The sequence below is a fragment of the Podarcis filfolensis genome (genome assembly GCF_964270895.1).
Source record: "Podarcis filfolensis genome assembly, chromosome: 12".
Lineage (NCBI taxonomy): Eukaryota > Metazoa > Chordata > Lepidosauria > Squamata > Lacertidae > Podarcis > Podarcis filfolensis.
This window is the reverse complement of record NC_139614.1, coordinates 31833178-31848979: the sequence shown is the minus strand read 5'-3', so window position 1 is coordinate 31848979 and position 15802 is coordinate 31833178. Positions and strand designations below refer to the sequence as shown.

General features: G+C 43.8%; 2 protein-coding genes and 1 long non-coding RNA gene across 3 annotated transcripts in view; 2 read left to right on the top strand and 1 right to left on the bottom strand.

The window, feature by feature from the left end:
- HEPACAM2 (HEPACAM family member 2) overlaps nt 1–10960 on the bottom strand; it is a 33262-nt gene extending 22302 nt beyond the window's left edge. Inside the window, 4 exon segments of the mRNA XM_083578797.1 lie at nt 618–902; nt 3194–3547; nt 10464–10508; nt 10511–10960. Of these exon segments, the coding sequence (XP_083434923.1) occupies nt 618–902; nt 3194–3547; nt 10464–10508; nt 10511–10532 (706 nt within the window). The 5' untranslated portion in view covers nt 10533–10960.
- On the top strand, nt 707–3336 carry LOC310745893. Its single transcript, XR_014540435.1, has 3 exons — nt 707–792; nt 2384–2519; nt 3227–3336. It is a non-coding gene; the product is annotated as an uncharacterized lncRNA (long non-coding RNA).
- Nucleotides 10961–12282: 1322 nt separating the features above from the next.
- Nucleotides 12283–15802, top strand: part of VPS50 (VPS50 subunit of EARP/GARPII complex) — a 72334-nt gene continuing 68814 nt past the window's right edge. Inside the window, exons 1-2 of the mRNA XM_083578561.1 lie at nt 12283–12436; nt 15557–15625. Coding sequence (XP_083434687.1) covers nt 12404–12436; nt 15557–15625 — 102 coding nt within the window. The 5' untranslated portion in view covers nt 12283–12403. The remainder of the gene's footprint in view (nt 12437–15556; nt 15626–15802) is intronic.

Here is a 15802-nt window from a genome sequence, read left to right as displayed (position 1 = left end):
AAATGTGCCAGCTAGACTGGTGACTGGGAGCAGCCGCCGAGACCACATAACACCGGTCTTGAAAGACCTACATTGGCTCCCAGTACGTTTCCGAGCACAATTCAAAGTGTTGGTGCTGACCTTTAAAGCCCTAAACAGCCTCGGTACAGTATATCTGAAGGAGCGTCTCCACCCTCATTGTTCTACCTGGACACTGAGGTCCAGTGCTGAGGGCCTTCTGGTGGTTCCCTCACTGCGAGAAGCCAAGTTACAGGGAACCAGGCAGAGGGCCTTCTTGGTAGTGGCGCCCGCCCTGTGGAATGCCCTCCCAAAAGAGAACAACAACTACCAGACTTTTAGAAGACAACTGAAGGCAGCCCTGTTTAGGGAAGCTTTTAATGTTTGAGGTATTACGGTATTTTAATATTTTGTTGGAAGCTGCCCAGAGTGGCTGGGGAAGCCCAGCCAGATGGGCGGGGTATAAATAAAATATTATTATTATTAAATTATTATAAACAAATAATCTAATGGCAAAGAGCTACCATTTGTCCACTATCACTCTTAATTCCCCACCACCACCTCATTCTTTCAATTCAGCTACTATATGCAACATATGGTCTACATTATATGCTACTCACAATATATAGTTGGCACGATCATGTCACTCTCCATTGCACTGACTGGGTTTTCTGCTAAACAGCTGTAATTCCCAATGGCTTCTTTGACGACAGGGACAATCCGAAGCGTGCTGTTGTTTGCTGACAAGGAATAGATAGTGCCAGCTTCAATGGGATTTCCATTTTTCAACCACTGGTAAGCGACCCGTGTGCCTTCCTCCACAGTGCAGTTCAAAGTAATGTTCCCACTGTTCTCCACGACTCCAACAAAGGGTTCAATGTATATGACTGGCTTTGTGACAGGAACTGCAATATAAAATATCTTTGAAGTTAGGATCAATTTATTTTAACCAAGGAGCGGGTAACCTTTGGCTCTCTAGATGTTGCTAGACCCCACCTTCCAGAGTCCCCTGGCAGCATGGCCAATGGGTTTACAATTTATTTGCTGAATAATTTAGGAACTGGGGGAAAACTGCTTGACTTCCCTCCACCCATGCGGGGGCACTGGCGGGGGGAGCACACTGCACCAAGTACCATTTGGGGAAAGGGTACCAGTGCAGCTGCCCCCCCAAAAGTGCACCACACCATCTCGGGACGGGTGCCACATGCCACGCAACCTCGGGACGTGCGCCAGCCACACCCCCGCCTGTTCTCTGCTCCGAGGGCTGCAGCATGTTGCTCCGCCACTGTGGGGGGGAATACCACATGAGGGGAGTCCTGGGGCCAGGTGGGCTAATCCCAAACCTGCCACTAACAAGCACCACAGGTGTGCTCCCTGCTCCCTGCATACATTGTAGAAATTTGTGCAGCCCCACCTCCCACTGCAGCAGGTGGCAGAAATGCTTCCCAGCGAGCCATGCATTCACACAATGTGGGAAAGCGCTCTCCCTGGGTATAAATGTATGCAAGTAGAGCTCCTCTATATGTGTGTGTGTGTGTGTGTGTGTGTGGACTTTAGCCCTATCAGAGTCTCCCTCCTTGTATGGGAGAGCTTTGCCCATATCCATTAGTAGCTGGGCAGAGCCATTTCACCCTGTCTGAATACACTTCTCCTGATGGCAAAGCGTTTCTGCCATTTGCACCAGTAAATGTGGCTACCATGCACAACAGCAAGGAGTGGGCGAATCTATCTTTTTTGGTTTCTCTCATTTTTTCAATCTATGTTCAGTATTCCACATCAGTGAGCAGTGCTTCAAAATCCACATGAAAATTCACCAGCATTTTGCTACAAATTTCTCCTAATCTATGTTTCTTCGTGTGTGATTTTGTCTAATATACTTTTTGTGTGTGTGAAGTGTAATTTCCCTGCGATTCAAGGTACCCATGTCTAAGCCCTTTTTGTTCTGGTGCTTTCCCTGTGAAAACCTGCTCTTTGAAGCTCAGTCGGAGCAAACATCAATCTGTGGAAAACCCAAATTGACATTTGCTCCAATTCAGCTTTAAAGAGCAGGAACAACAACAACAACTGCACACTCAGACACGAAGCATTAAAACGTGGCCTTTTGCCAGGAAAGAGCGGTGCAAAAAGTAAGGGTGGATAAGCCCAAAGTCTGCCATATAAAGTAAAATAGTGGGAATGAGCTAGTTAAGTGTCTGAGGTGGTAGAATGAATGGTACGATTTCATACACCTGGTGTGTGTGTGTGTGTGTGTGTGTGTGTGTGTGTGTGTGTATAATATTGCTGAATGCTGTCCTGTGAATTCCTGCCCCCCCCCCAATACAACATTAATTGCAGAGGATTAGAACCTTTTCTACTGATGTACAGAGTTCCCCATTTCTCCTTTCAGGAATTCTTCCCCTTGTGGGTAACATTTTAAACAGCACTTTCATATCTGCAGTCTAACTTGTCACAGTCTGTTCAGCAAGATAAAGCTTTTGGCCATCTTATTCTGCTTACCTGTAACAGAACAAGGCCTTATCCAGGTATGCGCTTTAAAGCTCTGTGTCTGAGCGCTTTGTTGTTGTCATCCTCGGTGCTTTCCCTTCAAAAACCAGCTCTCTACTGCTGAATCAGAGCAAACACCAATCCACGGAAAAGCTGAATTGCCATTTGTTCCGAGTCAAAGAGTGGGATTTCTGGGGGAAAGTGGCAGTGAGGGAGGAAGTGCTTAGACACAGAGTAGTCCTGTATCTAGAACGTATGGAAAGGTTAAGTGTGGATGAGCCCTTAGCCAGGATCCAATTTATGGAATCCTGGTGTGATTCAAAACACCTCTGCTGGAATTAAGACCAAATAGCAGGCTTACCATAGTTGCAGTTGTATTTGGGGAATCTGGGCTCAACAAAACATGCTGTAGAAGATAAGGATCTCTTGCACAATCTCGGTTGTTGGTGGGGCATGCTCTGTCGCTGCCCACATGCGTACCTCCCTCCCTGCCACTGGTACCCCAGGCGCCGGCGGGGCTTGCTATGCTGGTACTAGAAGGGCCCACAGAAAAGAGTTACATAGCCCCCTTCCCCAGAGTACAGTGTGCTGCCAATTGTAACCTCAATGGCTGCTATTAATACATTTTTAAACCCTCATAGGAGATGGTCACAGAATCTCTATGTAGCCATTCTGGTTGAACCTTTAGATTCCAACATTTTATATTACTTACCATCCACGGTAACTTGAACCTTTGCACTTGCAGGTATCGTTCGGTTTCCGTCGATATTGATTTTGATAATATAATTGCCTTCATCGCTGAAGTTCAGAGATCTTATCTGCAAGGATGCATTGGGAGGCTTAAGTGCAATTTTGTGCCTATATTCCAAGTCTGGAACTACTGAGTGATTTACCAAGCATCCAATCAGAAATATGGGGGTTGTTGGTGGCTTCTCAAACAGCCATATTATCTGGATATTGGAAACTGTAATGTTGAAATTGTAGTCAACTGGGAGAGTGAGGGACTGCCCTTTAATACCACGGATGGTATGTGATGGGACTGTCAACTTCAAGGCAGAACAAATACCTGCAGGGGGAAAGAAATTTTGAAAATGAGAAAAGATTATAATTTGCAATGCAAATAGGCTACAAACAATGGTTGTGTGTCGAGGACCCCCAAGACACCGCTGAATAAAAACACATCATTTTTGTTTTTGTTTTTGGCATAATTTTGGCCACAACTTTATTGAATTACAGTATGTGAGTGGTTGCTTAGGCATTGGTTAACGACTATCTTGGAAGTAGGAACAGAACTAATAATCACACCCGTGCGGAAGTCAGTAAGGGTAAGCAATTTTGGGGAGAGAATAAAGCTGTGTGTCAGGCTCTCACCTTTCCCCAAATGCTCCCAGGGGCTCTTGCGTGGCCCTAGCCCTTTGTCAGGGATACGGACAAAAGCATGGCGAGCCCCTGAATTCCTTTAACGGAATACCCTTGCAGCAGCAGCATTGGAAGGGCAGGCACAGCCAACCACATCCCCTCCACCAACTAAAAATTAACCAATGCCTAAATGCAACCTTACAAGTTGTGACAATTTGCTGCGCAGTAGGCAAAACCCAAATGGCACCAGCCAATCAGCCAAATGGTAAAATTCCTACCAGGCCCCTGCTCCAAAGCAGACAACCCCATGACAGGCATAGCAAGGTCAGTGCAAACAAACCCTAAATAAAGGGAGGGTGGGCGGGTGATCCGATGTGCGCAGCGAAAAGAGGAAGCTCAACACTGCACACAGGGACCTATATAGCACCCCTGTCAATCAAATAAAATTGCAACAATAAATTTTTCCCAGCAACATTGGAGGTGCCCCATCAAATTTGTGGCCATCCAGCAACAGGGGATGTCATGGTTGCTCCCACACGTGCTCTCCATGAAGGAGAACCTGCTTTGCTTTATGCGCCACTGCAGCAAGAGGCAGCCCATCTCAAAAGCTTTCTGGGAGTAAAATTAGTATGTCAAATTTTAAATAACTTTGGAATCTTCTTGATGTCAGCATTTCTTACTTCAACTCTTCACCCCATGTTTAAACACAGCAATTTATTTTATCATTTACTACCTAATAAGCCTGCTATAGCCAGAATACATGGAAATACAATGAGAAGGAACCATGGCCTGTAGCAACCATTTATATGATCATCCTGACACTTAAAACTTATTCACTCATTGCTCATATTTTAGCCTGGTTCATGGGTAGGCTGCTACCACGATCCCTTGGAGCAAGACCAGCAGTTCACATTAAGATTTACAGGCATCTGTGTGTCGCTACATCCACACTGGAAATTTACTCTGGAATAACCATGCTTTGCTCATTCACTTTTTTTTTACAGTGCATCGACGTGATGTTTTTGTCTTTTGGTTTCTGTTCCCACCCATCCCAATTCAAAAAAGATTCCTTAAAATAAATAAATCCTTAATGGGCAGTAAGGGCTAATAATTACTTTTAAGCGCAAACTCTGTACAGTGGTACCTCGGGTTAAGTACTTAATTTTTTCCAGAGGTCTGTTCTTAACCTGAAACTGTTCTTAACCTGAAGCACCACTTTAGCTAGTGGGGCCTCCCGCTGCTGCTGCACGATTTCTGTTCTCATCCTGAAGCAAAGTTCTTAAGCCGAGGTACTATTTCTGGGTTAGTGGAGTCTGTAACCTGAAGCATATGTAACCTGAAGCGTATGTAACCTGAGGTACCACTGTATTCTACTTATCTGATTTGCATTTTTTGTTGTTGTAATTTTACTGTATTATGGAAATTTTTAAATTTTTTTTTTTAAATCCTGTGTAATTTCTCCAGATATATATGGTCTATGGCATGGCTCTTCCTGCATAAAGTCATTTCCTTCCATATGGTCTGTCATACACTCTTATTATTTTAACTCTTCCCTTTCTGAGTAGCATTGTCTCTATATCCATTTATTTTCTCTCCCCCCTTCAATTGCAGAAGGCAGAGAAATGTGGCCAGGGGACGGGGAGTGGGGAGTACTATTTAATCCTATCCCCACTAACAGTGATCCTGATGAATAATGCCCCTGTGTGTCACACGGGAGCCGGGGAAAGGGGACCTGCCCATTTAAATGGAAACTTAGTTGCTATTCCAAGCCAGCTGAAAGCAGGACAATGGTAGGGTGCTTCTATAAAGTCCATGTATGAAAGTACCCTGAGCAGTGGCGTAGCGTGGGGGGTGCAGGGGGGGCCGGCCGCACCGGGCGCAACATCTGGGGGGGGGCGCTCGCACTCGCAGCTCTCTGCCCTACCTGGCTCACTCACTCTCTCTCACTGCAGTGCTGGCTGTGCGAATCCGATCCGAGCCGCCGGGTCGCTGCCCACTGTGGAGGGGGTGGGTGCCAGGCGTGCGGTGCGGAGAGAGAGCGAGGGACTATCTGGGGGAGGGACAGTGCAGCGACCGCCCAGCACAGCGCTGAGCGCGGGAGAGAACCACACCAGACCAGCCCAGGCAGCAGCAAGAAGAAGCTGGCAGCGGCGGCAGGTTAGGGGTTAGGGGGCGCAAATTACTTGCCTTGCCCCGGGTGCTGACAACCCACGCTACGCCGCTGACCCTGAGTACACCTGCTTCTTGGGAAGTCGATACAGGACTGCAGAATATGGGCCAATAATATATACAACCATAACATACGTTTCTATGTAGTTTCTCTTGCTTGTGAAACCTGCCCTGTTTACAGACATGGAAAACGTCCAAGCAAAAAAAAAAAAAAAAAAAAAAAACCAGCTGAAAAGGAACCCTTTTGTTTTTGCTGTCAAAAAGGGTGGAGTTGCCTCCAGGGGATGTAAATTTGTTCTGTATGAATATGACCTGATGATTTATTCAGGTATAATCACTATGGGAGAACTTCTGCAAAGCCAGAAGGAAGCAGGAATTAAGGAAGTTGCTGATATACAACAAATCCTCCTTGTTTGGTCTGTTTATTTGCTATGGGAACAGTGTTGGGATTTAAAATTTGGTCCAAGTATCACCTCAGAGGCAACCTTGTGAGCTGCGCTGGGAAGGAAGGTAAACTGTCTCAAAATAATAAGAAAAATACAAGTACAAATATTTAATTAGTGCCTGGCACGATCATGTTTTAACTAGATACCGCCGATAACTAAGCCCATTTGCAGCACTACATGAACTAAGAAAGAGTTGAGCTGTCTTACTTCCCCGTATTTCTGTGGACTTTTCTCTGGTAATTGACTTCAGAGGTTCCAGCTCAGTTCTTATAACGGACACAAGGCTGTAATCCTGAGCTAAACACACTCACTAGCGAATAACATTGAACTCACGTGGAATTGCTTCTGAGCAAAGCTGCTGAAAATTGCTAGCTAAGAAAGACTGATTGCCTGCCATTGTTCAAAGACCCCTAGCCCCCTCTCAGAACTACAATTCCCAGAGTTCCCTGGGACTTTTAAAATACTCTGAGAATTTTAACCATCTCAGCACTAGATCTCCCAGAATTCTTTGGGAGAAGCTACGGCTGTCAAAGTTGTATAAGAGCACTTAAAACGTATGGTGTGAATGTGGCTTAAGTCTGCAAATTTCTGGGGTGCACTAGCACCAGCTTCTCTCTCTGCCATTTTTTTTTAAAAAAACATAAGTTTAATAGAACTGCAGTTGCTCTACTAAACCTTCATTTGTTTCCACAAACCACAGGAACACCAGAATCCTGAACAGGAAATATAAAATAGTGAAATTAATTCAGCTCATTGTCAAAGGCACCCCTAGCACTATAGAGTGACAAAAGCAGGACCAAAAATCCCAAACACCATTTGTAGTATGAAATGTTACAGGATTTCGGCAAGAAGCTACAGACCATGCACAGATTGCCACAGACGCTGTGTGAACCGTGACTGTCCAGGTCATTTTGAAGGCTCAAATAGACTTGAATGAGGGAGTGTGTTTGACCACCCCATACCACCAATAGCACAAATTCATCCTGAGTGCACGTTTGAAAAATCATCTAGAGAAGTCCAGGGTGAAACTGATCAAAACTAGAGAGGTCAGATTTCAAAATAATGGAAGGGTGGTTAACTTTAAATCTGTCTCCTGCCCCAAAAAGTCAAGAGTTGGCAGATCTGTTAAATACAACCATGTTTCACTCTTGAAAGGCTGCAGTTTCATCCTTAGTGTATTATTCCTTCCAGACAAGGGAGGATTTCTGTAACCAGGTGTTATTTTACAGTGGTTCCCTCTGCACAAGGAACGTAGTCCTGTGCATCTTCTGTATAGCTGGTGTAAACAGGAGTGGAGACGACAGGCAATAAGCTTTCTAAGCAAACCACTCCCTTCCTTGGCTCAGGTTATCTCTTCAAGGCCGTTTATGTGTATTGGATATAAACAGGCTAGGTTTCGCCAAAGTGACCTCCAACTAGATTGTAGGCTGCATTTTGCTTCTATATCCGGCTTTAAGTATTAGTAAGCACAACACCACCCTTGTTGACTGGAAACATCCTGCAGCTTTTTTTGTTTAAATAAAAACCGTGACATCATATTTTGAGTTTAATGCATAAACTTAAGATCTCCGTGGGAAGATTTCCTTTCCTTTTTCAAAAATAAGTACAGGTCGCATTCTGATCCTAAAAGCTTAATTCTCTAGTGATCTATATGCGGTGCTTTTTTTTTTTCTTAAAAAAAATGTTTTAGGGGTACTCTCATTTTGACTCAAGAAAATCACCATTTTATAGTTCAAATCGGGAAAAGTAAATACAGTAAATGGACAAAAGTACAAAGATTCACAAAATGTTTAGGGGTATGCGTACCCCTGCTTACCCCCAGAAAAAAAAGTCCTGTCTATATGATTATGAGCATATAGTTCCAAGCCAAGTAAAGCAGAATGCTTTACCATTATAATGGTAGTGTTTTACAGTACAATCCTACACACAACTGCTCAGAAGCCACACTAAGTTCAGTCTGGCTCCCATTTTCCACAGGACACGATTTAACAGCAGCAGTAAGTCAGATCTTCATTAATAGAGCCAGGAATTCAAACGCTCTGTACCAGTCTCTGTATAAGAAAATACCTGGCAAGAAACAGCTTCCCTCCATAGCACATCTAGGGGATGAGCCTGCCTAAATCACATCTTTAAGATCCACACACCCCCCGAAAGGAAATTTGGTGACTATTTAGCCACCCCTGATTTAGCAGCTCTGCTTTTTGGTGATGGGCAGCTGCATCTTCCTGTAGTCTATCTGTAGTTTTCTGCACACATTTCAAAATTCTGGTTTTAACCCATAAAGCCCCTGAAATAACCGAAACAATCTCCTATTCCCATCTGACCCCGAGCCCCTCTCCTCTTTATCATCTGTGCACTGGTTTAAAGGATCTTATACCGAACCTTGGTGGTAGTAAAAACCCCAGTTGTTTGTAATTTAATTCAGGATGAAGTAAAGAACCTGTGCATAGCTGAAAATGGATGGGTGGTGGACTGGTCCGGACTTTTAACTAAGGCTTCAGTGGGACAATTTTGCACAAGGTGGGGTCAGCTAGGGTGAGGTGTTTGCTGACAGTTGAGCTAAGAGGGCAGAAACCTTGATCAATCAGAATTATGTCCTCTTCTTTTTCTCCTAACTCCAGCGAAGACTGATGTTTCTTATTCTGATACGCTCCATAAAAAGAAGGCCACTCTGCATGTTTTTCTACAATTTTTCCCCACCAGTTTTGTGTGAGGCAGCAACCATTTCCCCTTCTGCAATGCCTGGAATAATGTTTGGTCTGGGGCATTATGGAGGATGCAAAATGGTGGGCAGGCTGGTGCTGCTTCTTGAGCGGCAGCAACAAAACAAAACTTGGGAAGGGGGACTTGTTGTGCCATGGGCCATTGTCACAGCAAATGGTAAGCCTGAGGAACTGTTGGAGATCCCCGCTCCCCTACAAAAAATTGTGAGATGGTTTCACTCCAGTTTCTCTGTCCACAAAGTGAAGAATTCTCATTGTTATTTGCGCACAGCTCTCGTTATTTGGAAGAAGTTTATAAAAGTTTATAAAACTGAGAATTTTGGTGGCATGGTAAGCTTCCTCTCCTCCTGCTCCCCATTCTACATCTAGTACAACACATATTGGACGTGAAATCAAGTAAATTATTACAAATCATAGTAAGATAAAATGTGCTAAATGTGTCATCTTTTGAAACCAAAACATCACAAATGGGATCAAGTTTGCAGATATTAATGGACTACATCAGACCTCACATGAGAAATGAAAGTAAAAAGCCAATTTAATCGCAACGTATAAAAGTACATAAAAGAGCCAAAAAAATTATTTCATTCATAAGCACCGCAACTTTTTAAAAGTTCATTAATAATGATAATAAATGTTTCTCCTAGGGAAACATACACATCTTGCTGAATGCCCATCTTATTAATTTTTGTGTGTGGTGTTTTATGAAAAACCATTCATTTTTAATGCTAAGTATACTTTATACAAAAACCATAATCTCTTAGGCAGAAAGATCTATTGATAATACTGGGCCATTACATACGGAAAACTGAAAAGAAACAACCTTATTTGCATGACGTATTTTTCAAAAAGGCAGTGAGAATAATTGATACCTCAAATTTTCCTGCTGCTTTTCTAAGGCTCCTCGGAAGATTCCATATTACAGCACAGCCCTATATATGCACACTCAGAAGTAAGATCCACTGCATTCAGTGGGGCTTACTCCCAGGTAAGTGGGTGTAGGATTGCAGCCTTCCAGAGTGAAAACACCAAGACTGTCCCAACACTACCCATTGCAGTTAGTATCTACCTACCAACCTACCTACCCTTCTATTTCCAGTTTTTCTGTACAAATCATATACGTTTGTAGGATTAAAAAAAATCCACATGGTTTGAAAACTGACAGTTCCTGGTTGTTTTATAATGGTAAAGTTACTAAAGTTAAAAACATTCAAAAGTATGGAACTGAAACAAAACCTTACACCTGGATTAAATACGTATCAGAAGAAAAAATTTGAGATCTTACCTAAAAGCAGAACACAGATTTTGCATTGCAAGTCACAAAATGTGGTGCTAAAGGGCTCCATGAAAGCATCCTGTCTCATGCAAGCAGCCCTTTCTTTCTGGTGTGCATGTGAAGCCAGAGTTTGGTCCAGCAGCCGTGGGCCTTATTTGCTAGGGAAATCAGCAGCGAGTTTATCAGCCCCTACCCTGGCTTGCCTTAGGTGATTTGAATATGTGTATACAAAAGGCAGAGGGAGTGGGAACACCTGTTGGATTAGTGTTCGACATCTTCATTGCCTGTGACCCTAAGTTCCCCGCTCCGGTTATATTCACAGCAAACACAGAGCATGATAAATGGGGCATACAGAATGAATCACTCAACACTGATAAAAAATAAATGAGCCCAGAGCTGCACGCAGGTTACATTCACCTTCCTACAGCTGACAGCTAAACAGCTACCCAGAGGAATAATGTTTTGACTTGTGCATGCTCGTAAGTGTTAGAAATGGAAGTGTTTTGTCAGTTAGCTAGCTTATTCTGTTCAGAAATGACCGGACATAATTGTTCCCCACGATATTATATAATAAACCTGCAAGAAATCAGTTCTTAGCCCCAAAGGAGCTGTGTGTGTGTGCAAAAAGTATTCCTTTTAAACACATACTATGGTTCATCTCTGTGCCAGCTCTGGGACATGATTATTCACTATAATATTAGATAATATATGTTTCAGATTGGTTCTTAGACCAAAGGGGGACCATGCAAGATTAATGTTAAAATATATGTGCCTCTTTCTATATTCCTATAGTTATCCTTGCACAAAGGATTCTTGCCAGGCCCTACAACTCCTACCCGGACAGTCTACTCAACATGCAAAATCTTCTTGGGGACCGTCAAGCCTAAAGTCAAGGGATATCTGCTCTGAACAAAGTACTATAGCAGGAATAAAAGTAATAGGAGTTCAGCTTTCGGAAGAAATGTCGTTTTGGCCGGCGGGAGGCGCCGTTGCTTTGCACGGTAAGCCCAGCACCTTTGCGCTTCGCTGTGCCCGTGTCCCTCGCCCTCCGCCGTAACCTCAGAATTACAAGTTTGCGTGTTTGCTTTGGTCCCCTTTTGGTCTCTCACGAGGCGGAAGTGACAGCTGTCAACTCACCAAAAATGGAGTAATTTGGGATTTAAAGGTAGCTGTGATTGAGTCAGCCATCCCGCACCAAAGCGCAGCACCAGCAGCAAAGGAGTTCGCCATTTTTCTAACGCAATTTTATGCGATTTTATCTAAGAAAAGCAAAACTTTGACGTGAAACTGCATTCTGGATTAGGGTTGGGAGGAATCAGAGTGAGTAATTTAAATAGATTTGCTGCAGTCTGAAGTTTGTTTGTTTTTTGTACAGGGAATTTGTTACTCCAAGGCAACCCAAGCTCAGCTCCATCTCTGACCCGAAATATTAAACGTGATAAATATTAAACATTTCAGGGCCCCCACCCCAATAGGAGGATAGTGGAGTGTGTCGCCAGAAGCAAGGCATTTTAATACGTTTAAACGAGAAAACAAACAAGCCCTGCTGTCCAGTGGCATCTACTAAAATCCGGATTGCTTTCTAGGGTCACCATTCATTTAACGTCGGGGGACAGAGACAGCCAGGAAGAAACCAGGAAGTTCCTTCTCCGTGTATCGGATTGCCCCTCTAACTGTTCCTATCTCTATGCAGCTTCCTCCGTCCTGGAACGTCTACTCTGCGAGGTGAGCGGAGAGACGTCCCGCTGAGCGTGATGGGAGTTGTAGTGTATCTACATCTTCAGGTCCAGAGTGTGGGAAGGAGCGTGTCCTTCTGGACTACCGATCCCATAATGCAACAGGGAAGCGAAAGAGCGTATCACGTGATGTACAAAATGGCTTCCCTGTGTCGGAGGAAGCGGAGCGCGATGGGTGACAGGAGCTTGTGAAGCGGCCGGCGCTGCGTTGCCATGCAGAAGATCAAGTCTCTGATGACCCGACAGGTACCGCCGGGAGGGCAAGCGGGTCGGGGCGCGGAGGTTTTGCACGGGCGGCGAGGAAGGGGCGGGAAAGAGCGGAGCCGGCGGTGCAAAGGGCGGATGGTGGGAGGGTCTTTGGGAGGGAGGAGGGGGGTCTTTGCGGTTGTAGGACAAGGCCAGAATCCCCGTAACTGAAAGGAAGGCTTTGGACGCGGGCGGCATTTGGGTGATAGGAATAAGCGGCAGGGTGACCATGTGAATGTGTCGCATAAAGAAAGACACGGGAAACCTTTAAAATACACGCGCCACAATTTCTGTGCGTGTTTGCAGGGAAATCCTGTTGTCTTTTTAATGGGACATGCCCATAAGGTGGTAGCCTCATTGGATTGTTGTGATGAGATTTCCTAGGGAAATTTCAGCCTCTTTAGGGGTGTGGGGGAGGGGGAAGGCAGGAATTCGCAAGCATACAAGTGTCGAGTTTTCTTGGGGCTTCCGAGAGGGCAGGGAATCTTTTCCAGTAAGAATGAACAGGGATGGGAACTTGCCATGCATTGGCGTTGTATCCATTGCTGGTCACATCCAGAGTAGATTGAAGAGCATGATGACTAAGGCCCTTCAGATTCAAGTGGGTCTACGTCTGCTTTGAGCAAAAATTAGCTAGGTACTCTCCATTGCTTTCTTTGTGGGGAGAAGGATTTCAGAATGAATGGGACACATTGTGGGAAGGAGTTGGTGAATGAAGGAGATAGGAATGGGCTTTCCTGAAAGAAAGGGGAAAGCTACCACCTTCTGGGCTGTCCACATTTTTTCCTTAATGCATGCTTCCCAAATCCTTAGGCTTAGGGACTGACCTGGTCTTCAGATACGTTTTCTGTTATCCATGTGGACCGTGGATTGGTCGGTTTGAGGTTTTCTCCCATCCATTGAATTCTATGGGTGATGTAATGGTATTGGTGTTTGGGAGCCATATATACTTGTCAATTGCTTTTTCTGTGCTTGATGACAGAAGGAGCCATATGTTATCTGTGCAAGTAAAGCTGACTTTAGGACCTACCAAGCTGGTGAACTCGTACAATGAGGTTGTAGGTTTTCTGGGGGAGTGTAGCACAGGAGATGACCGTAAACTTTGTAAAACAGATGCTATTGTTTTTATGGTAATTTGTTTCATGTGAGGTAGGTTTTTCTATAAAGGCACAATAAACATTAGAGGAAACCTCTTCTCCCTCCTCTTCTCAGGAGTGTGTGTGGACTGGGTTACATTGATCAACTTGCAAAATGTAATGCTCTGAAGGGATTGCAGCTGCCCAATGATTTGGTCCCGGAAAGATCCCAGTTGAAAAAGAATAGAGCTATGCTTGCTTGGAGAAGCATGAGAGAAACAAGTGGAATATCTCTGTGTATCCACTTCTGATTTTGCTATTAAAGGGATGACATAGTATGTCCTCAGTACTTCAATGGATTAGGCTGCTCTCATTTTGCTTCTCAAAGTATATTGCTTTTCATATATATTTTAAATATATATATTAAATTTAAATACTATGGAGTTAGACAATAGAATTTATTTCAGTAAATGTTGTTTCTTTGTTCCTTGGGATCGGCCATTACTATCTATTTTGTTAATGATTTGCTTTACACAGGCATCCCAAAACAATTTGCAATATAATAAAAACATATATAAAACAGTTAAACCATGGAATATGTAAAACATTTAAATTTACAGTTTAAAGCAATTATAGCGCATAAGATCTTTTCAGATCCAATACAGATACCAGCTGGAATCAAGAAGGTTCCATGATTTAGAAGGTTTGTTGAAAAAGGAACATATTTAGCAGGTGCTCAGTATGAGAATATAGAGAATACAATGTACTGTATATAGAGAATATAATATTGAGAATAGGCAATAGAGAATATAATGGGATTTCCAAAGGGTAGGTGTTGCCACACTAAAGGACATAGTACAGAATGGACTCCCTAACAGAATGGTATCTGCAGAACACAGTGATCGGTATGCAGTGGGTGGGACAATCTTTTAGGTATTCAGGACTCAAACTGTATAGGGCCTTGTGCACCAGTACCATCACTTTGAATCTTGCCCAGTAACTTATTGGCAGCCAGTGCCATGTAGACAGCATTGTCTTTTTCACACTTGTTATACCATTAGCTGCCTGATTGGGACAACAGAGCTTACTGTGTTTTCAAATAACTTTCAGGTGCAATATTGTTAAAGGTATGACCTGGTACCGTACATAGTCACTCGTTTCAGGAAATTGTCGAATCATGGAATTGTACAGTTGGAAGTTGGAAGGGACTCCAAGAGCCCTCTAGTCCAACAACTGCAATGTTCACAACTGGGATCCAAAGCTGGGGATGGGTGGTAAGGTGGTTCAGCCGCAGGGGAGGAGCAATATGGATGGGTTGTGGCAAACCTTCTTCTGCCTCAAAAATGGACCAAGGAGTCATTAGTGGGACTGATAGAATGAAAATGGGGAGCTCCAGACTGGAAGCAGAGGGGAAAGCAAATCAGACGCTTGTTTGATCCAGAGCTGCTGGAAGCTGGGAATGCTGCAGCACTGAACTCAGGTGAATCATAGAACTGTAGATGAGGAAGGGACCCCAAGATCCCAACCCCCCATAGTGCAGGAATCAAGTTATTTTACTGCAGAGTGCCAATAAATCAACCTTCACAAGCCTGGTGCCCACTGGTTGTTTGACCACCAGTCCCAGCTAAAATGGCTGTGCTGACAGGGGCTGATGTGAGTTGTAGTCCAAAATGTTCGGAGGGCATCAGATTGGCAATGGCTGCAATAAATGGCTGACACACACACTCTTCTTCAAACTTATTTGTGGGTAATAATAATATATATTTATTTTTATTTATACCCCGCCCTCCCTGGCCAGAGCCGGACTCAGGGTGGCTAACATCTGTAAAATTACAGTAAAAACATAATAGGGGGGGAAAGCCCAATTTAAAATACAGGTTAAAATGCAATTTAAAATGCAGCCTCATTTTAAAAGTAGCCCATGAATCAAAACCCTAAGGGAGGGAAACATAAGGGTCAGACTGAGTCCAAACCAAAGTATTTCTGAAGTATTTCTGTGGAGGTTGCGGACTGTATTACATAAGCTGTCTTTTCCTCCCTTTAGGGTCTGAAAAGTCCTCAGGAGAGTATTCATGATCTGAGCCCCCTGGAGAACTTCAGAATTCCAAGCAAGGTATGGTGATATATATTCTAGTAGGTACTGTGAACTATCATAGTTTCTGTCATTTTTTGTTCTCTTGTACTTGTGATCGCTCCTTATTCAAACTGCAATGTTAACTTATCACATTAATTGTTTTCAGTGGTGGCCTGTGGAAGGCTGCTAGCAGGCCCTGGTGTGCTTTGTGAGTCT